The sequence below is a fragment of the Chionomys nivalis genome, chromosome 20 (genome assembly GCF_950005125.1).
Source record: "Chionomys nivalis chromosome 20, mChiNiv1.1, whole genome shotgun sequence".
NCBI lineage: Eukaryota > Metazoa > Chordata > Mammalia > Rodentia > Cricetidae > Chionomys > Chionomys nivalis.
Genome location: NC_080105.1, coordinates 18,274,569 through 18,301,307, shown reverse-complemented (window position 1 = coordinate 18,301,307; position 26,739 = coordinate 18,274,569). Strand labels below are relative to the sequence as shown.

Below are 26,739 nucleotides of genomic sequence, written 5' to 3'. Positions count from 1 at the left end.
TTAAAGGTGTGCACCTGGCTAATTTAGCATTATTATTAACCAATGAGTGAAATGCATATTCACAGCATACAGAAAGATTATCCTACAGCAAAAACCAACCAAACAACCAACCAAAGTTCCATTTCTGTGATCATGTCCAAGATATAGGCCTAATTTATGGGTGTAAAAATTCAGAGCAAATTTTTTTGTCATTAATTTCAGTTTTATGTTATTTAGGATACATCAAGGGAGAGCTTATGACCTGCTGAAATATTTTTCATCCACCATTAAATCTATCAGGTATGTTACATGTTGAAATATTACTTTCATATTTTTCAGAAATTTAATTGTAATTTAAAAATGTTGAGATTCTTGTCATGAACCAGGTATGGAAAAGTATAGGGGGACTGTTACATACTATTTATTTCCACTTCCCAGAGGGTTTATAGAATCCTCCTATGCACAACCTTTTGGTTATGTTCTGTAATATAATTAATTTCATAGTATTTGGAGATTAAGTTCTATCTAGAGAGAGTCTCACTCTCAGGCACTAACACTAACAGGAAACTAGTCCAGAGCATCGTTGATTCCACATCCTGATATTCCCAGTGTTCTCAATTGCAAAATCTTCTTAAACACATATGTTTCTGATGTACCATCAGTTCTCCAGGTTATATCATGTGCTTGCTCTTGAATAACTTGCTACAACCTATATTTTTCTATGGGGTTTATCTGACTGTCAGTGCATAGCCACTTCCTATTTTGATCTGCAACAAATCCCACTTAACCACATCCTATCTTAAACTCTATATGAGCACCCCATCCTTGGGCTCCATTGGACTAATAACGTCACCTAATTAAATGACCATCATCCTAGTCCCTCAGTCTAATTGTATTTCAACACTTTAATAAATGTTCTTTATTTTGTCACAGGTATATTCAAAATGATCATAAATCTTATTATTATTTCATCCTTAATAAGCAATCATTTGTTTTATTTCCTTGATCAGAGCTGAATTAGGCCTATATGTAATTTTTATATACACAGTGTGAAATTGAGGCATACAAAAGCAGAGGGAATAATTTTGTTCATCTATAGCAGTGGTTCTCAACCTTCCTAGTGCTGTGACCCTGCATTGCAATTTCTCATATTGTGGTGACCCCTAAACACACAATTATTTCATTGCTAATTCATAACTGTGATTTTGCTACTATTTGAGTTAAATGTAAATATGTGATATACAGGATATCTGATATGTGACCTCCAAATGGGTCATGACCCACAGGTTGAGATTCACTGATTTGTAGCATTTCTAGGTGATAGTTATCCAAAGTATAATCTTGAGAGCAACCTAGAAGCCTCCAGAGATACTGGAGTTGAGTGCAAAGCCAGGCTGAAAAATATAACATTAATTCACTCATTCATGTAACCAGTCTCATGTGGTTGTATTATTGGTTTGAGACACTTTTAAACATTTCAGGAACAAGGATTTTTAAGTCTACTTCCTCCTTTACAGTCCTTGTATTAGCTACTTTTCTGTTGCTGTGATAAGACACTGTGAACAAGGTGACTTACAGAAGAAAGACTTAGTTTAGTTTATGGTTCCAGAGAAATTTGAGTCTGTTTCAGGAACATAATTCAGTGTTGCATTTTAGAATTAGGTCTGCATATTTTGAGCATCATGGACACAGAACAGTGAATGTGAGTGTGGCATAGATCTACAGTCTTTCTATGTGGTTGAGATGTGTCAGATTGCCTCAAACTGTGAAACAGTGAGGGTGATCAGAAATTAATGAAGGTCTGAAGTAAGGAAACAGAAGTAATGATTCAGAATATTAACTCCACAAATACTTGTAATTGAAACATTGATACTGAAGTTCATATACTGGGTAAAGATGACCAAGGTTTAAATTATGAATCTTTCTCTTTCCCTCTTCTGTCTCTTTCACACACACACACACACACACACACACACACACACACACACACACACACACAGTACATTATGAAAGTGACATTTGTGGTTATGTACAAAAAATAGTTAGAATTTATTTATGTTGTGGATATTAGAGGACATCATCACAGTGATTAGTCTGTAACTGAGGAGAACTAAATTAATGTTGCTAATAAAGATTTCAGTTTGTTGATGAGTAAAGACCCAGGGAAGATGGATCTCTAGTAAGGGCAAAATTATTAAACAAAGAAAGGCAAATAAGATGTCAGATTGGGATTTATTTCTGCCAAGGTTACTCTCTTTGAACTGTTAAGTTCTGTGTTTCTTCTTCCTTTCTTCACACCTTTGTAACAGTTTCTTAATGCTGGTGTAGCAAGCTGTCACTTAATGATATAAACCTACTTAAATCTTACCATTCTGGAGGTCAAAAGTCAAAAGTGTGTTCCACTGGGTAAAACTGGGATTCTGGACACTCTGGTGGAAAACCTTGGCTCATTCCCAACCTTTAGGGCTTGTCTGCATCATTTTAGGGGTTCCCTACTCACTATTTCCTTATGGATTTGAGGTCATGGATGTTCAGTGGAGAGAGCTGAGACTGTATCAAGTGTCCACATTCCATCCCTCTGATATCAGTTCTCACTTTCCTCACACCATGAGCACTTTGGAGAAGTCTATTGGCTTCACCTAGAGAACCCAGAATAACCCCCTGCATTCAAGATTAACTATTACCTGTGGCCTCTTCTGTGATGGTAATTCTGCATTGACATGGAGCCTAACACGGTTACAGGTTTCTGGGTTTAGGTGAGCACATCTGAATTAGATGAGGAACATTATTCTACTGGTCGTGTCCTGCTTTTGTTTTTTTCTCATCTACCTAGAAAAAGAAAGGAAGCTTTTTCAGTCCCAGTCCAGCTGGCCTTGGTGGGCTCCCAATAAATCAGTTCCAATGCCACAGTGGGTGGGTGCACCCCTCGTGGTCCTGACCTCCTTGCTCATGTTCTCCCTCCTTCTGTTCCTCATTTGGACCTTAAGAGCTCAGACCGTTGCTCCAAATTGAGTCTCTGTCTCTATCTCGATCCATCGCCAGATGAAGGTTCTAAGGTGATATGTAAGATATTCATCAGTATAGGATAGGGTCATTTCAGGTTCCCTCTCCTCAGTTGCCCAAGGTACCAGCTGGGGACATCTCCCTGGACACCTGCGAGCCCCTCTAGAGTCAAGTCTCTTGCCAACACTAAGATGGCTCTCTTAGTTAGGATATATACTTCACTGCTCCTGTATCCACCCTTCCTATATCCCAACCATCCCAATCCCCCAAGCTCCTCCCATCCTCCCCTTCTCACGTTTCTCACCCCATTTCCCCTTAGTCCCATGCCACCTCACCCACAAGTTCCCAGTTTTTGCCCAGCAATCTTGTCTACTTCCCCTATCCAGGCAGATGACTATACGATTTTCTTTGGGTTCACTTTCTTATTTAGCTTATCTAGGATCACAGATTATATGCTCAATGTCCTTTATTTATGGCTAAAAACCAATTATGAGTGAGTACATCCCATGTTCCTCTTTTTGGGTCTGGGATACCTCACTCAAGATAGTGTTTTCTATTTCCATCCATTTGCATGCAAAATTCGAGAAGTCATTGTTTTTTACTGCTGAGTAGTACTCTAATATGTATATTTTCCACACTTTCTTCATCCATTCCTCCATTGAAGGGCATCTAGGTTGTTTCCAGGTTCTGGCTATTACAAACAATGCTGCTATGAACATAGTTGAACAGATACGTTTGTCATATGATAAGACATCTTTTGGGTATATTCCCAAGAGTGGTATTACTGGATCTTGGGGTAGGTTGATCCCAAATTTCCTGAGAAATCGCCACACTGATTTCCAAAGTGGTTGCACAAGTTTGCATTCCCACCAGCAATGGATGAGTGTGCCCCTTACTCCACAACCTCTCCAGCAAAGGCTATCATTGGTGTTTTTGATTATAAGCATGGGTTGAAACTGGACTCTCTGAACATGGCGGACAATGAAGGCTGATGAGAAGCCAAGGACAATGGCACTAGGTTTCGATCCTAATACATGAACTGGCTTTGTGGGAGCTTAGCCTGTTTGGACGCTCACCTTCCTGGACCTAGATATAAGTGGGAGGACCTTGGTCCTCCCGCAGGGCAGGGAATTTGGCCTGCTCTTCAGTATCGAGAGGGAGGGGGAATGGAGTGGGGGGAGGAGAAGAAGAGTGGGCATAGGGGGAGGAGAATGGAGGGAGGGGGCAATATGTGGGAGGAGGGGGAGGGAAATGGGAAACGGGGAGGAGGCGGAAATTTTAATTAAAAAAAGAATAAAAAGAAATTAATAAAAAAATTAATAAAAAAAGAAAGGAAGCTTTTCTTCTCTATCATGGATTACAATTTTTTCTGCACACAGTACAGAAAAAATAATGCATCAGAAAACAACAAAAACAAAAACTCCACAAAGTATGTCCATAAGATAAGCAGTGAAAAAAAAAGAAATTTTTCTTGTACTATTTAAGGGAGCAGGGATCCAAGGACATGGAATGTGGTAGCCTGTCAATTATCCTTTGTAATGAAGACACTGCACAGAACACCTTCTCTTATTTTTCTATTTATTTTTTGTTTTGTACAAACATAAATTGGTTAATGAATTTGTTTCTTATCAGTATTCTATATAATTTGCTAATATTGTCTCATCACTTTACAGGGCAGCCTTTTTTTTTATAATACTAATGACCCTTAATTGACTAATAGTATAGAATAATAATATATATATGTATTCTTCTATTTGCAGTATCGCCTTACGTGAACTGTGTGAAAATGAAGAAGACAACGTTGTTTTAGCATTTGAACAATTGTCTGAGTCCTTTCATGAGAAGTTTGAAAAAGTGTGAAAAGAAAAACTATGTAAATCACCTAAAATATCACCATAGAAGCTTCGGAAGTTGTATATTTTTTATTCTTATGTTTTGATCAGACAATCATACACAATGAAATGGAATGAGCAAGCTACTTTGGCTCTGAGCACCCTTGGCTGTACCATTTGGTGTGCCTAAGTGGGGTTCGTATAAATGATTGTCTAAAAATGCTTATGTCTCCAAATTATAGAGGATTGAATGAGAAAATGCAGGATTTACATATATATGTTTGAAGAATTTTTTATACTCTACAAGATCCAAACAAAAAATGGTATTGAAATATTTTCACTGTTAATAGATGTAAAAGTTTATTGAAACTAGAAAAGTAATAATTGCAGTATCCTGAAAATGTAATATATTCTCCTTACAAATATAAAATGATTATACTGCTTAGAGAACTAGCTGTTGAAATAGTAAATCTTATTAAATAAGATGCTTGTAAAAAATTATTTTTATTTATTTTTTATAAAGCTCTTTTTTTTTGGATTTTCGAGACAGGGTTTCTCTGTAGCTTTTTGGTTCCTGTCCTGGAACTAGCTGGAACTAGACCAGGCTGGCTTCGAACTCACAGAGATCCACCTGCCTCTTCCTCCCGAGTGCTGGGATTAAAGGCCTCTTCCTCCCGAGTGCTGGGATTAAAGGCATGTGCCACCACCGCCCGGCTTTGTAAAGCTTTAAAAGAAACAAGTAGCTAATATTTTGCTCCTTTTTATTTGTATATACATGATCATTGAAATAATGACCTCATTGATTTCATTTGTGTGAAATATATTCAACTAGTAATTCACTTGCATGGTACCATTCATTCTCTAGAATTGTTTACATAGGATCATTATGTAATTGAGGCCGTAGCCTGCATTCTCATCTCTAGAATCTATTTGAAACCCTCAATTCGAATTTACAACACTGAATCCTCAAAACAAAAGATGAATCTTTTCTGTTACTCAGGCACTTCACTGAAGGATGCTCTTTTTGATGGCATCATAAGTAGATCATAGTGATTTTCTTTTTTAAAAAAAAACAAACTGTTATTGTTCATTTATTCATGAAGCAAAATAAAATTCTAATTATTGAAAATGATGTAGCATTTCATGAGCAATGTTTGAATCTCTGCCTTGGTGGTGGTGGTGGTGGTGTGGGATGCAGTCTAAACTCCTTTCATTCTTTAAATGTTACAGCAGTGCTGTAAACAGAGACATTTAGGATCCTGCCTAGCATCTCCTAATTGCTACCCAGTGGAACGTTACACAATGTGAAATTGATTGTTATGTTATTTGTAACTCAATGCTTGTACTTAGGAGTCCAAATGGGAAAAGAAGATTCCCCACCCCTATATGCAAAATCTTACCTGGCTTATAGAGTTTTAGAAGAGTGAGCTCATTTTTGCCATCTGGGGTGTTCTTAAAAGTGCAGGATTATATGTAACATCTTTGAAGTGCGTCCCCTGGGAGTGTGAGTGGACTGCTTCTTTAGTCTTTAGTGGAATCTAAAGAGAAAGCAGGAACAGTTTCACAAAAGTGAATTTGGGAGAAACACATCGGCAAAACGGTGGCACTCAGAAAAATCTACAAAAACTATGACCTGGGAAGTTATTTTCCTAGAATCCTTTAGAACAAAGTAGAGCTTATGATGATTCTCTGGACCCCAGATAAGATTAAAAACCAGGCAATGAGAGAAATGGGTATCCTGGGCCATGATACTTATCCCTCAAATTTGGCAGGTTTCATACATGGAAAAATGTCCCAGACATAAGTGAGTTCTACGTTGGAAAAAGTGAGTTCAAGGTAGTCAAGCTTTACCCTGTCTTCTAGTTCTCTTTCATGGTGTTCAAACCTACCACTGTCCACAGAAGCAGAGTATGGGTCTGCATTGTTCTAGGCAAGTAAAGTTTGGGTATGAGTCTAAAAGCAATAAGACATGAAGTTGACAAGATCAAGCTTTATCAGTCTTTAATTTTCTGCATAGTAAACAACCAACAGAAGTAGAGAAAACCCTAGAAAAGGGGAGTAACATGAAGAATATGCAAGGAACCTAAAAAAAAAATCCCTAAACAGAGAAAAAAACTGAAGTAATCACAGAAAATAAACAAATGACATCAATAGACAGTTTTCAAATGTGTAAAGATACAGGAAAATTTACTCAACTCTGGTAATAACTAAGGAAAGGAAAACTAGAAAGAATTACATTAAAATACATCGTCCCCGTTGACTATGCCAAAAAAAGGCAGAAATAAGATGAAATACTATAGACACCTCATAGAAAAGGGAACTTGTGAATTTTAGGTGGGAATGTTAATTAATGCAGCTATTTTGAAAAATAACATATATATATATATATATATATATATATATATATATATATATATATATATGTTGAGACTTACATCACTTCCAGATTCCACTGCTGGAAAGTTAGAGACATCTGTAACTGTAGGCTGCTTGTAGCATTCCTAACAATAAGCCAAATGCAGAGTATAAGTGTTGGGTAAATGAGTGGTTACAGAAGTATGTGTGTGTGTCCATAATAGAGTGCTATCCAGTGACCAAAATGTGAAATTATGTCAACAGCAGAAATATGACTAAACTGGAGTACAGTGTGTAAAATTAAATAGGACACACACAGAAAGACAATGCACACAGAAGTAGGAAGAGCTATGGAAATAAAGTAACAGTAAAATGGTGGATATTAAAGGCTGGGAAGAGTCTTGAGTGTTGAGTAGAAAATGGATGGGACAAGTAGAAGGGAGCAGTTGTTTGGAGAAATACTTTCTCATGCTCTATAACACAGCAAGATGATTTAGGGATGTCAATTAATTACACATTTCAAAATAGCAAATAAAATGTTATATCTCTCTATTGCAAAGAAATGATAAATATTTGTTGTTGGATGTACCAGTTGCCCCAATCTGATGGTGGTACATTGCAGTGAAATGTTACAGTGTATTCATTGTATATCTCCATGTGTCCATTAAAGAAATAAAAACACACCCAAAATATCAGTGACATTTCTTTTTCTGAAAGTATATTTATTTTACTGAGTGGCGGTAGTGATTGCCTTTAATCCCAACACTAGGGAATCTGAGGCAGGCAGAGCTCTGTGAGTTCGGGCCAACCTGGTCTACAAAAGGAGAGGCTCCAAAGCAATAGGGAAACCCTGTTTTGGTAAAAAGAAAGAGAGAGAGAGAAAGAGAGAGAGAGAGAGAGAGAGAGAGAGAGAGAGAGAGAGAGAACAAGGGAGGGAGGGAGGGAGGAAGAAAGAAAGAAGGAAAGAAAGAAAGAAAGAAAGAAAGAAAGAAAGGAAGGAAGGAAGGAAGGAAGGAAGGAAAGACAGAAAGAAAACGTATATTTATTTTTATTTTATGTGTATGATTATCTGCCTGACAGTTTGTATGTGTGTTATGTCATCTCACAAATCAGGAGAGAGTAGGTTTCAGTGAAGACAAACTATTATGACCTGTATCTATGAAGATGTTCAGAGGAAACCCATCACTTTGTATCCTAAGCTAAAATTTTAATTTGAAATAAAGGGAGATAGGAACACTCGATTATGTTAAACCTGTATACTTTTACCAATATTTAAAAAAATGAATTCTTTTTTTTTCGTTATGAAGCTCCCACTTCCCTTATAATCATCTTCTTTTTCATTCTAGAAATTGTTTTCCATTCATCATTTTATTCTTCCCCATTGGATGACTTTTTTGTTTTATCTTCATAGTTAAAGAGTATTTACCAGTTGGTATGTTGTCATAGCCATGAGAGACCTTGTCTCAAGGCAATGAGAAGGAGAGTGATAGATGAATCCCCTCAACATCTGCTCTGACATCAGCATGGGCTGGCATGAGTGCATACATGCAACACACACACACAGACTTTCTCTCTCTCTTATATATACACATTCACTCACTCTGTCTCACACACACATACACACTCACGTACACACTCTCACTCACACTCTCACACAAATCTCATGCACACTTTTTCTCACATACACAGAGTCACTCATTCTCTCTGTACACAGTTATACTCAGAAAGAGAAACTCAAACAACCTTGATGGTCTTTGACTCTGACTTGAAAACACAAAGATAATAGTCTATGAGATATCCATTATCAGTCATAGAGGTTCACTTTTTAAGATATGTTCTTCAGTGTTTGCTGTTTGTTATTTTGTTGATCTTTGTCATTTTGTGCGATAAGATAGAATCTCAAAGTTGTTTTTTATTTCACTAATGCTATTGATAATGAACATAAATTGAGATGCTTCTTACCATTATTATTTTTTCTTTTGAGAACTCTCTTTAGAACCCAAGCCCAGTATTTGTGTTGTTTTGTGTGTGCGTATTTGTGTGTGTGCTTTGTTTTGGTTGTTTTTAAATTATTTATATATTCTATATATTGATGTGGGATTCCCCTCTGTATGTTGTGAATATGTTTTATTGCGATTGGCTAATAAAGAATCTGCTTTGACTCATGGCAGGGCAGAATAGAGCTAGGTGGGAAAACTAAACTTCATGCAGGGAGAAAGAAGACAGAGTCACACAGATGCCATGTACCTGCCGATAGACAAAGATGCCAGAACCTTACCAGTTGGCCACAGCCTCTTGGTGATATATAAATTATTATAAATGGGTTAATTTAAGATGGAAAATTTAGCTAGAAAAATGCATGAGCCATAGGCCAAACAGTGTTATACTTAATGTAGTTTTGTGTGATTATTTGGGTCTGGGTGGCCAGGAAACCAACGTACAGTCTTCTTCTACAATATATTAATCCTCTATAAATGGGCAGCTAGCAAAGGTTCTTTCTCACTCTGTGTGCTTCTTTATTCAGCGACTGTTTCTTTAGCTATATAGAATCTTCTTAGTTTCAGGGAGTCTCACCTATTGATTGCTGGTCTCAATTCCTCAGTAAATGGGGTCCTATTCAGAAACTCCATTCTTGTGTAGAGTGCTGTCTATATTTTCTTCTAATACTTTCAGGTTTTACATTTAGGTCTTTGAAACACTTGAAATTAGTGCTGGGTGATAGAAGAAGTTCTAACTTCGTTCTACATGTGACATTCAGTTTCCCAGAACCGTTTGTTGAAGATGCTATCTTGTCTTTAGTGTATGTTTTTGGCAGCTTGATTAAGTTGGATAGCAATAGCATACATATGTGTAGTCATGTTTGAATCTTTGATTCTATTCCATTGGCTTTCATGTCTATTTTTGGGTCTGCACCATATTTGCTTTTATTACTCTTGGTCTAATGTCTGGAAGCCTAGAATGTCAGTCTGTCTAATAGCTCTTTTTGTTAATGGCTATTTTAGGTATTTGGGGTCCATTGTTGTTCCATGTGAAATTTAGGATAATTTTTGTATTAATATGAAGAATGTCAGATTTTCACTGGAATTGCATTGAATCTGCAAAGGGCTTTTGGTTAGAATGTCAAGAACAATGGCACTGGGTTTTGATCCTACTGCAGGTACTGGCTTCTTGGGAGCCTAGGCAGTTTGGATGCTCACCTTACTAGACCTGGAAGGAGGTGGGTGGTCCTTGGACCTCCCACAGGGCAGGGAACCCTGACTGCTCTTTGGACTGATGAGGGAGGAGGACTTGATTGGGGGAGGGGGACGGAAATGAAAGGCAGTGGCAGGGAGGAGGCAGAAATCTTTAATAAATAAATAAATAAATAAAAATCAATGAGAAAAAAAAGAATAGTCATCTCTGTAGCTTCAGTTCTACAAGTTCAATAAGCATGGAATGTCTTTTAATTTTCTAGTGTTCTTTCAAAATTCCTTCAAAAATTTAAAAGTTTTATTGTGGAAATATTTCACCTATTTGGATTTTTTTTTGATTTTTTTCCTTTTCCTTTTTGAGACTATATTGATGGAAATGTGCCCATGATCTCTCTCTGTATGTTTGTTGTATGTATATAGAAAATCTATCAGTGTATAGGTATAAAAACTGCAGGAAGAAAACATAGGAAGTACCATACAGAATACAGGTGTAGGAAAGGACTTTCTGAACAGGACCCCATTTGCCCCAGAACTGAGGTCAACAATCCAAAAGTGGGACTTCATAAACCTAAAACTCTTCTGCATAGCTAAAGAACACAATTGAGTGAAGAGGAAGGCCATGTGGATTGAAAACTGGTCTAGCCACCCCAGAAATCAGTTTGAGGAACCCCTGAAACTACAAATAATTCTTCCACCTGAGCTAGCTTTAGGACATCTCAGTATATGCCCAAAGAACTCTACAGAGCACCCCACAGTTATTACTTAGCCATGTTCATTGCTGCAATATTGGCAACAGTCAGAAATGGAAACAGCCTAAATAACTTTTAACTGAAAACTTGTTTGTGTTTAATATGAAATACTATCAATCTTCATAAAAGTTAAAATTACATAATTTGTAGATAAATAGGTGAAATTTGAAAGGATCATATTGAGTGAGATAACCAAGGTCTAGAAAGACAAATATCATCTGTTGTTCCTACCTTCAAATTTTCATATACAAGTGTGGACCTCACCCTTCCAAAAGAAATATCTTTACAACAGATACTCTTACAGAAAATCACAGCCTATCAAAATGTAGGAATTAGTGATTATATGGTACACAGCCTCAACTGACACAACACACTTCCTGCATCTGAGACTCTGAGATCCTTATAGTAGATGAACAGAAAGATTGTAAGACCCAGAAGATCAGGATGTTTGCTGTTGGATTGTCTCTTAGAAATGTCAGAAGATGCATACGTGAAGTCCCATCAACAGGCTTGCCTAAAAGGATATGAACAGGAAGAACACAGTGGACACGTTAACATGAAAGGAGATAATCTCATGAGGCCACAGACCTAGAAAAGAGTGTAGACAACTAAGTAATGTTGAGAACAGTAGAAATAGGCTTCTCTGGGAAGAGCTTTCCAGTTGACCATCCAATGCCAAAAGGTTAGTCTTCATCTCATATATCTACAAGTAACATTGTATAGACTGAGTAGACTGTATTCATGGTTTTTGCACACAAACACAACAACAACAACAATTAAAAAGAGGACATGAGTTTGAAAGACAGCCTGATAGGAAATGTGCTATAGTACATGTGCCCAACTACCCTTCCTCCAAAAATTAAAGAAAGAACTTTTTAAAAGCATTTTAATTATCTTACTGGAGTGGCATTAGAACAATCAAGGTAAACACAGAGATGCACATGAACCCTTATTTTTCCATCCAAATCTTTGTACAACTAATAATCCAGTAAGTATACATCTTGGTATACAAATACTTTTGGGTATTTTCATTTAAAGGCTGTTTTAGGGCCTCACCTCAGCTTTGCTGGTTTGTTCAGGAGTCCAGGCAGTTTCCCTGAGAGTGGGTAGATGCTGAGTGTGGTCACATACTGAAGGTGGTCACATGCTGACAGTGGTCACACACTTCAATTTTATAATTTTCAGACTGATACTAAAGACAGTCATGAGCAGACTTTCCTGTGGTACAAACTGGTTCATGACTAAAAGAAATCTACTCCAATGCAATGCTTTTCTTATTCCACCATACACTATTTAATTAATTACAAATTGAGGGAGGGGTGCAAATCCAGGATTGCATATTTTCAACAGTAATTTTTTTCTCCGGATAATTTTAGAACTAGAAGAGAAATATGATTCTATGGTTCGGTTTCAGTGTCAATAACAGCACAGGTTCCACAGTCTGTATCTGAGGTGACTGTAAAGAGGGTTATAAGACCTGTAAGGCTTCCCATTCTTTACTCATTTTAGTAGTCTTCCACATCACCAGCAGAGGTGGCAGGCAGTGCTATCTCATAGTGCCCTGTAGCAGAATTCTGAAAATTAAAAAAATACAGGCACTTGAAATCAAATATCTCCATGGTTCAAAAAATCAACTGCAATTCTTCTAATTGCGGTATGTAAGATTTGTGGACTTTCAGTCTTCACAAAATGATTTATGTTTTTGTCTAAAGATTTTCTGAGCTCTATTCAAGGTGAAACTTATTAAAAATAATGCTGTGGTTATAATCAGTACAATATATTTTATGTAAAACTGATGGAACTCTAATGTTCATTTGGAGCACAATAAAATGATAAAATGAATCTTCTATTCAGCTTTCTGAATTGGTACCCTGGTGTGGGACAGTGGTCTGTATTCTATAAATTATAGTTTAAATAAACGCTGATTGGCCAGTAGTCAGGCAGGAAGTATAGGCAGGGTAAACCAGGCAGGAATTAGAAGCAGGTCAATGAGAACAGGAGAATTCCGGGAAGAAGGAAGCCCACTCCTCTGCAGTCCTGACCCGACCACAGAACAAGCAAGATGTGACTGTCCTGCTGAATAAGGTACTGAGCCACATGGCTAACACAGATAAGAATAATGGACTAATATAAGTTATAAGAGTGCCGGGCAGTGGTGGCGCACGCCTTTAATCCCAGCACTTGAGAGGCAGAGGCAGGTGAATCACTGTGAGTTTGAGACCAGCCTGGTCTACAAGAGCTAGTTCCAGGACAGGCTCCAAAGCCACAGAGAAACCCTGTCTCGAAAAACCAAAAAAAAAAAAAAAAAAAAAAAAAAAGTTATAAGAGTTAATAAGAAGCATGAGCTAATGGGCCAATCAGTTTATAACTAATGTAGACCTCTGTGTGATTTCTTTGGGACTTAATGATTGCAGGAACCCAGCAGGACAGAAAACCGACAACAGTACCCTAATATTAATTTATTAATTGATGGTTTCTTGACATTGCCAATGTGTTTCAAAAGATATTAAAATATTTATACTCATTAATTCAGGAATATAAAGAAATGGATTTTAAAATTCTTGTTATTTATGGATGAGCACAGAGAACTATAAATACATATGTATCATAATGTTATGGTATAGGAGGTTCTTCTGCTCATGTGTTGTTTTCATTGGCTAATGAATAAAGAAACTGCTTTGGGCCTGATAGGGCAGAGAACAGAACTGGATGCTGGGAAGGGCAGAGTGGGAGATGCCATGGATCTTCTGCCTGAGACAGACACTGGTTAGAATCTTGCCGGTAAGGCACAGTCACGTGGCGATACACGGATTAATACAAATGGGTTAAATTAAGATGTAAGAATTAGCCAATAAGAAGTTAGAACTAATGGCCAAGCATCGTTTTAATTAATATAGTTTCTCTGGGGTTATTTTTGGTGTAAGTTAGCCAGGCGTCTGGGACAAAGGCTCCCACTCTTTGTAATAATGTTATATATCAGGGGGAACTTGAAAAGCAATGGGTAATTATTGTAAGATAATTTTTGTACTTCATAGTATGTTTTATACAAGGAGATGTCCTGGTTTAATAAAATCATTTGTTTGACAGAAAAATGTTATTCTTTATGAACTTTGGAGAAAGATCAACAGTGGGTATCTTAGTCCTCTAGGGCTTCCATAAATGAGGTGGCTTAAGATGTTGTAAATCTATGTTCAATAGAAAATCTAGTCGGCAACACATTTTTTCTCACTGAGGGCATACTTCTTCATAGACTCCAGCTTGACATGGCAAAAGGAACCAAGTACATCCTGGAGCATTCTTTTTCCAGTAAGGAAAATAATTGCTTATGGGTCCTACCTTCATGACTTAACTCTTGAAGGCCATGTTCATAACACCTTCTTTGTAGGATTAGGGTTTCAATGTAGGGATCTGGAAAAGCACATGATTACCAGTTATTACAGGGCTTGCAAAATAATTATTACTGGGTATCTGCCCTAGTGTAGGGCAATTCTGTTCTCTTTTTATGTTCTTTCTTCATTTCTAAATATTCTAGTACAGAAGGCTGAATAGAGGTCATTATAGAAGCCAGCATCATAAAAATCACTTAATATATTAATGATCTTTTATACAGTGCTGTGCAATTTTACACAATACTGTGTAACTAAGACTCACAATTCCATAGTAGCATTGTATTATTCTTCCTTGTCTTCGAGACAGCTGGGAATAATGACAAGGAGTGTATGTGCATTAGCTTAATCACTTAGAAACGATTTCCAACTATTTCTCAATTATACACATGCATCCTCACTCATGGCTCTGAATTTTTAAGGTAGACATAAGGAATATTTTATCAAAGATTAAAAAGAATAAGATTGATTTTAACTGATTTTTCAACTTCTTAGAACCACTCTGGCTCCTACAAAGTCCTAGAAAACCTTCTGGATTTTGTGGCTATAATATTTGATCTTGTGAGTTGTATCTTGAATAATTCAAGGAGCTAAAATATTCTTTCTTGTGACTTTCAAATTACATTTGAAAGCAATGTGAATGTACAAAGCATGAATTAAGACATAGTCTTAAAACTGTGTGTATTCTGATGCTCCATTCTCTTCACCCTGAAAACATTTCTGATTTTTTTGGAGGAGAAACTAAGCATTTTTATTTTCAGACTGAGCCTTCAGATTCCATAGATAACCCATATCTTTCCATTTTTGCCAAGTTTTAGAAAACATTTAATGAAATTATTGAAAGGTCAGAATAAGACATTGATTTGCTAGTTCTGAACTCTTATTTTCCTGCCCTCTCTTTGCTGAAGTGGTTGGTCACTTAGGGCTTTAAACATCCACTAATAATGTTCTTCAGATTAGCAGCTGATGGTATTTACTGACTGTCTGGCCTTCTATGATGCTATAAGGTGCGTGGCGGTGAGCTAGGAATCCTTTCCACATTTAAAGCATTCTTGTGACAAAGGATAGTTTCCCTGATTCTCAATTTTTCTTTTGTTTGAATGTTTGTGTTTTGAGACAAGGTTTCAAGGAGCTTGTTCTAGTCTCTACTTGATTTTAAGCTGAGGGTTGACACTGAAGTCTTGATCTTCCTGTCTCAGCCTCAGTAATTTGAGTGTGAAGGTTGCAGCTATAAATACAGGGGAAGGGCCGAATCCAGATGATCCTGTGTATTCATGTGAGACCTGAACCCTTAAAGAACAGTCATAGGGAGTGACTATTAAAAGCAAAGAAGGAAAGGTTTTACTTTCAAGGTGCAATGACTTTGCAGGTTAAGATTTATTTGTTAAAGCACTGAACACTGTGTCTGGTCTCAACGTCAATGATCCTTGTCAGATATGTAGCTTTCTAGATCCCAACATCAAGCTGCTTAAATTAAAGCTTTTATTCATGGTCTAGAAAGAACAAAATATGAGTTTAAGTCAAACATGAAAAGTAGGCTTACTTTGATATCATGAAACAAGGATTTCCCAAATCTCTCTTTGTAACATTTCCCTTGGAAATTACATATATTTCACTTCTGGCGATTAGAATCTTGCTGACAATTTTATTATGGAAGCCGAAGTCCTAAAAGGTTAAGAAAGACGGGTAGAGAAAACAGCACTTTAAAGGTCTGTCCCACATCGCCCAACTTCCTTTTCAGTAGCAGTTTGCTTGCAGGTCTACATGCCTCCAAAACCACAGCTGGGGATGTCTGAGGCCTACCTCCTGGGATGGTTCAAATGCCTTTGAAATAGAATAATGCTGAGATCTGATGGTTAGCCAGCATAATCTAACTTTTAATCAAGAATGTTTTGAGTGTCAATGAAAAAAAAAAACAAAAAAAATTTATGATTTGAAGTGATTAAAACAAATTATCTGAACAAGTTTTTATTTTTAAAATGTCGGTCATTTGGAGTTTTTTTTTTATGACAAACAAAGTTTTGGGGGAATTAAAACAGATTACTGACAATTACTTCATAGTCCAGCTCTTCATATAAGAATTTTGGATTACTTATATGTAATCAACTTTAACTGCAAACTATTTGTCAATATAAGAATGTTTGTTTTTCTGTCTAGAACATATAGGGTTATGATTTAATTTATAAGTCATTAAAATAAATTTCACACAATCAGGGCATAGCTGAAATCAGAATAACTGATTATTTGCCCAGGGTAATTCACAGGGGAAGCTTTAGTCTGGAGTCGCAGTCATGGCTCATTGGAGAGAAACTGTTGAATTATCTTACAGCATTGCTCAAGATGCTATTTTGCACGAAGCAAAGAAGCTATGAACAATGATTTTTCCCTTGAGTTTTGAGGCTATGTAGATTGTTATGCATAAGTTATCTCCTATGTATAAGACACATAATAAAAATGTTCTTAACTATTAGTTAGCACAATTCCCCCCAACATTCTGGGAAATATCAAAAAAATGGCCTGTCAAATATCTTTGGTAAAACTTCACTTACATGCATGAAAATGTCATAATGAAACCTGTTCTTTTGTATAAATAATACATTCTACTGATAAATAAATTGCTTTAAAAATAACACATTCTGATCATTAAAATTGTATACACATACTATCTATGTATGTTCCTGAATGCTGCCTATTCAAATAGTCTTTAAAACTGGTCTAGACCAGGAGCTCTTTGAGTGACATGAGATTCCTTATAGATTTGTAACCAGATGAGAGGTCCTTTAAGGAGAAACTGTAACAAATGTAAAGTGTTCTTCTCTGGTGTTAGATATTATTTGACTAAGCTTGCCATGGCTTTAAACAGACTGGAGCCTTCCCAACAGTTGTCCCTGTGGTATCCGTTGAGACTGTAAACCGTCAAATAGTCATGTTTGAAAAAGTACATAGATTCATTACATATATAAGTAACAAATGAGGAGCTATATTGCTTCTTTAAAATAAAATCTTATTAGCTTTTCTTTAGTTTAAGTAATTGTTTTGATCAAAAAACCATATCTTCATTTTTATCTTACTTTCATTAGAGAGAGAAGTAAACCTAATAACTAATCTTGAGTTGCTTCTAGAAGGCAAGTTCCCAGGAGGCTTGGACCTCTGTTATTATTTTTTATTTTGTTTCTTTGGTTTTCTACCTCAAGTACCCAATTAGAGACACAGTAGGTACTCATTCAATACTAATTGATGAAATGAACCAGCTAAGTCTTTCCTGGTGTTCCTGATATCCACTCTCTGTTCCCCTCAGACCCACACTGTTTGAGCTGCTTTGAGAATTTGATGATTTAATGCTATGGGACAATGGTCTATATCCTGTCAATTATATTTCAAATAAACGCTGATTGGACAGTAGGCAGGCAGGAAGTATAGGCAGGACAACTAGGCAGGAAGTAGAGACGAAGCAATGAAAACAGCAGAATTTTGGGAAGAGGACACAGCCTGTAATCTTGATCCGCCATACAGGAAGCAAAATGTGACTACCTCACCATAAAAGGTACGGAGCCACGTGGCTAACCTAGAAAAGAATAATGGGCTAATATAAGTTATAAGAGTTAATAAGAAGTCTGAGCTACTAGGCCAATCAGTTTATAACTAATGGAGAGCTAAGTATGATTTCTTTGGGACTTAACGACTGCGGGAACCGAGCAGGACAGAAACCTCAGTCAACAATTTGAGTTCTATTCTAACTCTGTTTCTAATTAGCTGACATGTGATGTATGCCTATTAAATCTGTTGGGAATTTGATGGAATATAAATGTGTTTCTTTCTCAGAAGCATTCATACTAAAATCCAACTCCATCACTTATCTTTAGGGGTTTCATAAAACCTACCCAATCATTTTCATAAGATATTTGCTTACTAGATAATTCATAAAAATGCTGTGACCTCTCCACTCTATATCAAGATTTTTGTGAAATGGAAAACTCAAAACGATTATTTATTCAGCACATAATGAAGTGTTTGTCTTCTGAACCTATTATGGAGCATTTCACAATGACTCTTCACATACCTTTTTTGAAGTGTGGGTAGCAAATCCACAGACTTACATGGTAAAATAGAAACTCGGGAATAGTCTCTATGAATAAGAGCAATGGCCTTTTCTACAGTGGGCGTATCATTTTAGATAACATTCAGGAGGCAGACCTGTGGAACTCACTGATAATTCACAATTTATGGTTTTTTGATAATATGATTTGTTCCTGAAAGCAAATTCATTAAAGGCAGTAAAATAATAAAAATAATCAAAAGCAAAATTTGAAAATATCCTTTCTTCTTGGAGACAAGAACATAGTCACACTGTTAGCATTTATCTGATCGTGACAAGGGAGTGAATTTCAATGATCCTAGCATAGATTTAAAGCTGTGGAAAGTTAATTCCTGAGACAGGGCATTTGAGGATTCTCTTCTCATACAAAAGTTGAGCCTATTTTAGGGAATTACGGTAGTTCATTAATGTCTCCAGGTTGCCAGTTCATTGCATCAAACCACTAACTCATGAAATTTCCTGGAGTTTATAGAACTTTCAAATAATTTCACCGAGAAAAATGCTTCAATTAAATCCTACTCATACATTTAATTCAGCCAGAACTGGTCAGTATTGACTTTGGAATGAAAGGTATGTTGTTCATCATACAAAATCCAGTTTACCAGTTGCAACCAGCAGCTCCTGGAAGTAGCCATTATAAAAGTCTTTGATAGCATCCACTAGGTTTTGGCCAGAAATATTTTGAAATTCCTGGAAAAAATGCAAAAATTTATGCAACTCAAAAGAGATTTTCGTAAATATCATAAACTTAAAGGCTAAACCATGGCTATTTTACTATACATATAATGGTGATTGTTTTCTCTGAAGCATTTCTTAGCGCTGCTACCCACTGTGATGAAGGATCTACTCTCTGCAATAAGTATAGATCTTGAGATGCTAAAACTTGCATGAACCCTGGACTCTAAGGACGTGCTATTGCTGAGCTGGGGAACAATGGTTACCCCCAATAAAACTCAATGACTAGAAAGATGGAGGGAAGACACAGAGTGAGCTCTTGTCTATGATGCATTTTCATAAGACATATATAATCGACAGTCTAAATTCATTTGTCAACAGAAAACTTTCTGTTAGAGCTAAATACAAAAATCCTATGAGTGATGTTTAGGAATCGAGTTTGGAAGAGTGATTTTGAGGAACAGAAGATTACCATTCACAGATTCATTTACTAACATAAAATAGCATTCAAATAAAGTACCTTTTTTAAAGAGTTCACTCATTTGGCTCTATCCTTAGCAATGTTCAGTTCTCAACCATTTCAACTTAAATGTGAAGAAGGATTGTTATTGTTAGTGTTAATCTTTAACTCACATAAAGTAAAAGAAGCCTAGTTGGATTAGAGTAGGCTGTTGCTAAAAATTGATAGGACTTTACTTTTCATTTAATTACATTTAATTTGTTTTAAAATAATGGAAAAGAAAGGTGCAGAGTTTGGAGAAAGTCAAGTGGAGGTTAATGTGACCACATCTCAAAGACCAGTAGGTAGTATGGCTATTTCATAAATCACAATGTCTTTAACAAAGACCTTGACCCAGGGGTTGGCCACAGTAAACTCACTGGAGATTATTCAAGATACAGTCCCTCTTTTTTCCTAGTTACTTATATGTCACTCAACTGGTTAAAGAGCTGTAGAGATCCTGTTTCTGGTTACCCAGCAGGAGCTGTGGGGAGCCCTTGTTGCACAGGATCATCTGCATCATGATTTTGTGCTCCCCAGTCTTCTGCTGGCAAGCTTCCCACAGGACCTGCAACATCACACAGTAAGGAAGGAGTCAGAACCAGCCCCATTCACTCTATCAAAAGCTCTATTAGTCTGGGGGACAGTCAGACTTAGTTATCATTGCATCCTGAACAGCCATCCTGGATCTGCATATCTTTCCCCCTTTTTTCCCCTGGGAAATAAGCAAGGGTTTCCCTTTAGGTGGTCTCAATATACAGAATATCTAGTGAAGCGTTTATCTAATTATTCTGTAGTTATAAAAAATTAGGAATCAGATTTGTGGCAAGAAGCTGAATGATCAGAGAAGTGAGAAAGAAATCACCAGGGACCTACTATTTCTTCAGCTCATCAATCTAAAAGGTCCAAGACCCTCTCTAAGCCCCACCCAACTATTTCCTGTCTTTCTATCTGTCCTCAGTCTTCTAAAATCTCCATAATCAATTTTGGACAGCTAGCTCTGCCATCTGAAAAAAAAAAACTTTATTGTCAGTCTTCAGAGCACTAGAATGTAATCAAAATGTCAGACAATAATATACGACTATTGGGGTAAAAATCCCAGAACCCGCAAACAATGGTGACTCCTTTGCAATCTCTGTTAACTGATTTGGATACTTCAACATGTGAGGAATTGGTGTGTAGTTTTGTAAGGATTTTTTTTTTTTGCTTTTCTTTATTACAGGGGAACTTTGTGACAAATGTTAAAATAATTTTTGCTTTTTCTATCTCTATGAGATATTTTACAGCATCATATGAGTATCCATCTTTTGTCAGAGGAGGCAGTGATAGAGCTTAACAGTATTTATGCAGTGGTGCAGACATAGTTGTATCTGGATTGTAAAGCAGGATTTATGCAACAAACAAACAGTGATGAAGTATAGGCTTTGCAAATGAGACAGTTCTCAATGTCAGTTCTCAATGTCACGGGACTCAAATCAAGGTGCCATCAGGAGTTGTTTCTAGAAGATCTAGAAAGGCCATTATTATTATTATTATTATTATTATTATTATTATTATTATTATTATTTTGTATAGTATCCTTTCAGATAAGATTTGCCCACTGGTACAATAGTGATGGACTGTTTTGGACATGACCAACAACCACTTTCTGATTCTAGGATTTTAGGTCTATTCTACAGGAAGAATCCATGCCTGGCAATGTAAATTTAGTCTAAAACCCATGAACGGGGAAGTTGCAGGCTCTAAAAGCGGATTTACTATTGTTGTTTTGTTATATGGATATGACGTCAAATTTCCTTCTAAGTATGTGTAAGTATATTCATAGATTTGTGCCTCTCCCAGCTTTGGTCAGGGAAGCTTATGTTTGCGATGGGTGATGGTTAATGAAGAAGCTAACTAGTGAGTCAGTGACAGCTGAAATGAGACATCTGTGTCTTTGCCACAAAGGCTCTAGGTATATTATGAAAGAAGGTATAGAAAGAATGTAGGAGTTCAAAATGGAAAAAGCGTGACACAACGTATTCTGGATATTACATGGCTGTTATGCCTGTGAACTCAGAGCATCAGTGACTACTACACAAGGCAGGCCCGTCAATGTCCCATCATGGGTGAGAGAGAGGCTCATGAGATCTCCCCTCTCCCTGAGGACCAGCAAGAAGTCAATGTTTGCTGGGGGTGTCATGTTCCTCAGTGGTAGCCACAGATAGTTTGCCCTTGCTCCAGTAAATAACCATGCTCATGCCAACCATCCTAATTAAATGCCATGAGTCAGGAACAATAACAATAAAAAGACATGAAAACAGGACGTGAACTTAGATAGAAGAAGGGGTTTAGTGGGAGGAAAAGGAGTTACATATATATTTAATGAATTTATGAAATATTAAATTAAAAAACAATAATAGTAAAAAAGAAAGAATTGACTCTGGTTGTCCCAGCAACTCAGGTATGTATCTCCTCTGTTCTGAACAAAAAGAGTTTGTCTTCCATAAGCTCAATTAAAAGAGACAAATAATAGCAATGAAAAACAGATATGTCAGATCTATCCAATATGGCCAAAATGGAAAGATGGTTGGCAAAAAGATACAGTGAGTGTCTAAATCCATCTTCAGGGTCCTGATGTGACTAACAGTGAGTGTCCAAATCCATCTTCCGGGTCCTGATATGATTGACAGTGAGTGTCCAAGTCCACCTTTGGGTTCTGATGAGAGGATAAGGTTTAAATAGAAGGCCAGAGAAAATACTTAACCAATCAATTCAGCCCTGGTACGAGTCTCTGGCCTTTCTCACCTTTCTCCTGGAAGCTACCTCTTCTGCAAAGCCTTATCTTATTGGATACAAACCTTTGGAAATCTCAGGGGCAATTCTAATTTCTTGACATTTCTTGTTTCAATAGTCACAATTCATCATCTATCACGTAAACAAATTGTATCTCCTATCTTCTAAACAAAGAGATTCCTCTTCCACTGCTGAGAGATTTGGACATATGTAAAAGGCTACTCCTTGAATGACATTTTGCAGATAGAGGGATCCCTCCTTTTCTGCTGTGGGAGGGTGCATTGTGAAATATCCCCAGCCTGTTCCCTGTGGGATGTGATTGCAGCCTTTGGACTGGCTTGTTTTTCCTCTACCAAGAGCTTTCCTGAGGTGCTAGCTCACTCTTGGTCAGCTGGCCATGTTGATTAAGCACGGTGATTTGCCACCTTCTCTAGTGGATTACTTCAGTTTGATTCTTTGGCTTGTGATCGTTCCATCATCTCCACAGACTGTTGCTAAATGACTCCATTTGTAATCAAATTACCAGCCTGAATTACTGCCTCCATCATGGCAAGACTCTGATATGATTTCTTTGGCCCTCCAGGAATAATCCCCTTTTCTCATGATCTTTACTTAGTTTAGCCTAGTCTGTAGCATCTGTTACCACAGTTACCACAATCCCAGGGAATTACGACACTGGCCTCTCCTGGAGGAAGCAGGAAAGGGCGGTATTCAACTTGTCAATATTATTGAAGATTGAGTAAGAATCTAGAATCATTTGGAAAAGGTCAGATATTAATTCCAAGTCCACTGTTTTTATTTTCTCAGTATTACCATGAATGACCTTCCATAATTTCCAAACAAACAAAGAACATAAGCACAAAAATGTTCAGTGGACCTAATAAACGTCCCTTTCTTTACCATTCCTGCCTTTTTATTAAAGAGGTTAACTTTTATCATTTGCTGGGGAACCAGGGTTCCCTTCCAGGATTCCCTTCTGTGGGATTTTAGTCTTATTAATTAAAGGAATCTTAAAAATACACTGAGAAGGAAGCTCCGGGAACATTTTATCCGAATTTGAGAGAGAAACGACAGGATATGTGAGTTGTACATCTGGAAGAGAGATGACAAAGGAAAGGCATGCCACTCTTCTGAGTCAGGTTCCAAGTCTTCAGCAGCTGCTTGGGTAAGGAGCTCTTCAGAGAATCTGTAAGAAAGCCTGGAGTTCGAAAGCCAGAATGCTTAGTATCCAAGTAGATAGGAAGGCCAAAAGAAAAAGCCAATATCCCTTGAATCAGAACTCAGAAAAGCAGATCCTTAGAAGCAAAGGTCTGTGAACAGCTGCAAGTGTATGGGGCGGCTTTGCTGTACAGTATCTAATGGAGGAGGGGATTATCCCTCCCACCTCCCTAGAATGTCCTTAGGTGAAGCAGTTTTATTGAGAGGTGGTCTTCTAGCCAGGTGGGAGACATATGCACTTGTATTAACTCTTGAGAAGGAGATAATAATACGTAATTTTCCAACCTTTGGGGCATATCAAAACCTCATGTCTCCACTCAGGGTCAGAAGTAGAACTCAGATCACATTTTCTCAAACAGCTCCTATCCTTCTGTAAATTGACCCAATAACCTGCCTTTTCATGTGGTTTTTTAATGCAGAGGAGGACCATAGCTGATGCTTCCCTTTCTGCTGTTACCAAGGAAACAGGAGGTAGGTGGAAAGCTGACCATGAGGGAGGGGCCCATCCTTAATAGCCTTCAAATGTTTATTGTTACCTAGCATATTTATGACAGGGAAATTTATTCTTTACTGTAACCCGTTGCTCTTTCCCCATGGGAAGATTTCTACCACTCCATTACTGGTTAATGAGCACAGCTTCCAGTCCCAGATCAAGAGCACCCAAATGCAAGGTTTCCCCACTTTCTAGAATTTGCTTATTTAGGCCTTCCTAAAGTTACTGGGGATACTAAGCTAGAGAGTTAGCCAATGCAAATGCAGGAATCTACAGGTAGAGAGAGAGAGAAAGAGAGAGAGAGAGAGAGAGAGAGAGAGAGAGAGAGAGAGAGAGAGAGAGAGAGAGAGAGAGACACGGAGGGGGAGGGAGGGAAGGAGAAAGGGAGGGAAGGAGAAAAGAACTGAAGGACAAGAGGGAAGAAAAAAAATAAAGGTAGAAATAAAAGCGAGTAATTCCAATTTCAGTTTGTTTAGTGGTGTTTATTGGTCAAAGAAGATCCCACATAGATTTATCACAGATTTCGGTGAGAAATTCAAGTACTCTCAAGTTTCTTGCTGCCCCCACTTTAATGTCTTTAGCATACCTGTGGGAGCAGAGGAAAGCAGAACCTGGTGTTCTGCTTCTTTAGCCTCTCCACTGTTGCCTAGAAGTCCTCATATTTCTCTGTCAGGGTTCCCTCCACAGTTACCTCAAGAATCCCAAAGCTTCAGTTTTCCCTCTCTGACAGTTCTGACTTTATAGAAGGATGCTAAAAGCTACATTTCCCAAATCCTCTTCTCCAATTGGATTGGTGATGAATGGAAATCGAAACTTAAGGCTTCTGGGCGCAGAATGGAAACTGAAACTATTCTTCAGGCAGCCTGGGTGGCTCAGAAGCTTCCGGGAGCTTCCGTTTCTGGATTCCGTGCTCCGAGTTCCTGCAGAGCAGTCCTGCCGCTCTCAGCAGGCAACAGGTCCTGGTTCTGGGTTTGGGGGTCCGGGTTTGGGGAGGGAGGAGATCGGCGGGGGAGGGAATGCTTCTGGGCGCGCCAGGGGGTAGCAGCCCTCGCCAAGGTCAGAAGTGTCTAGAAGGAGGGGCTTCGTGCTGTGAGGCTGAGGGGGACAGGACTAGGACCCGCCTACCCCAGAAGCCAGAGCCCAGTGGACAGCCAAGGAAGGGATGGCCATGATGAGGGAGGAGGGAGGACGAAGACATGGAGCTCAGAGTCTTTAACTCTAGTCGTCATAATGGGGCATCTCGGGGAGGAATCAATAAGTAGGAACATCTGATGGGTGCACAGTCAGTAGAAGTCGGGCATTGGCATCAGCGGTCTTTCTCCTGGGTGCAGAATCGGGAGCCCTACTCCAAACTTGCCGAGCTGGAAGCTGAATGTGAACAAGAACCCAGATGAATTCTAGGCCCTGTTAAATTTCAGTGGCTAAAACAATTTATGCTTTATTGCAATAATCTCCCATCCTCTAGCATGCTTCCTTTTTAAAGGCAATCTTCCTGTGCAGCCTGGCACTTAGGAGTCCAGCCCTCCTGCCTCAGTCTCATCTTCTCTATTCACCTAAGATTTAACGTACTCATGTGCAAGAAACAGGTATTAGTTTTCTGTTTCCGCATAACTAGCACACTCTTGATGGCTTTAAACAAAACGAATGTATTATTTTACCGATCCTGGGCAGACACAGGCTAACTGCTTTTGCACAACCTGGTGTTGCTTCAGCCTGAATTGAAGGTCTGTGCCAGGGCTGGGCAATTCTGCCAGACCCTGGGCGCTCATTCTGGCTGCTTGAAGTCAGTAAGAGGAGTGGAGCTCCCTGTTTTCTTGCAAGTTGTTGAATGCCAGTTGGTGGTTCAGTCTCTAAAACTCCATTATCGCTCCTCACAAGTGGCAGTGCCTTCCAAGCGTATAGGGACTTTCAGTGTTATCTGTAGCCTAGTCTCTAGAGAGACTGACCTGTTAAGAAGGGTTGTACGGGCTGAGCGGAGGTGGGGGCTGGGCGGTGGTGGTGCACACCTTTAATCCCAGCACTTGGGACACAGAGCCAGGAGGATCTCCGTGAGGTTGAGACCAGCCTGATCTACAAAAGGTAGTTCCAGGTACAGAGAAACCTTTCTCAAAAAGCCAAAAACAACCAACCAAACAAAAACAAATAAAAAAACAACCACAAGAGGAAGAGTGGTTAACAGAAGGAAGGAATGAAGTTCTGCAAGGCAGTGTAGCAAAGTGGCAGATGCTTGGTGACATCTTAAAATCTGACCCACTGGGGGTGAATCACCTCTACACCAGGTAATTTTTTGTTGTTGTTGCTGTTGCTGCTGTTGTTTTTTGTTTGTTTGCTTGCTTTTTGGGGTGTTTTGAGACATGGTTTCTCTTCGTAGCTTTGGAGCCTACTCTGGAACTTGTTCTGTAGAGCAGGAGAGCCTTAAACTCGAGGAAATTCTTTTGCCTCTGCCTCCCTCCCGAGGCTGAGGACTGGGATTAAAAGACCTGCACCA

The 26,739-nt window shown here is 38.1% G+C and overlaps 1 protein-coding gene across 1 annotated transcript in view; it reads left to right on the top strand.

Annotated features, from left to right (window-relative positions):
- LOC130862846 (probable ATP-dependent RNA helicase DDX60) overlaps positions 1–4,842 on the top strand; it is an 83,289-nt gene extending 78,447 nt beyond the window's left edge. Inside the window, exons 36-37 of the mRNA XM_057752671.1 lie at positions 217–279; positions 4,743–4,842. Of these exons, the coding sequence (XP_057608654.1) occupies positions 217–279; positions 4,743–4,842 (163 nt within the window). The remainder of the gene's footprint in view (positions 1–216; positions 280–4,742) is intronic.
- Positions 4,843–26,739: the final 21,897 nt, after the last annotated feature.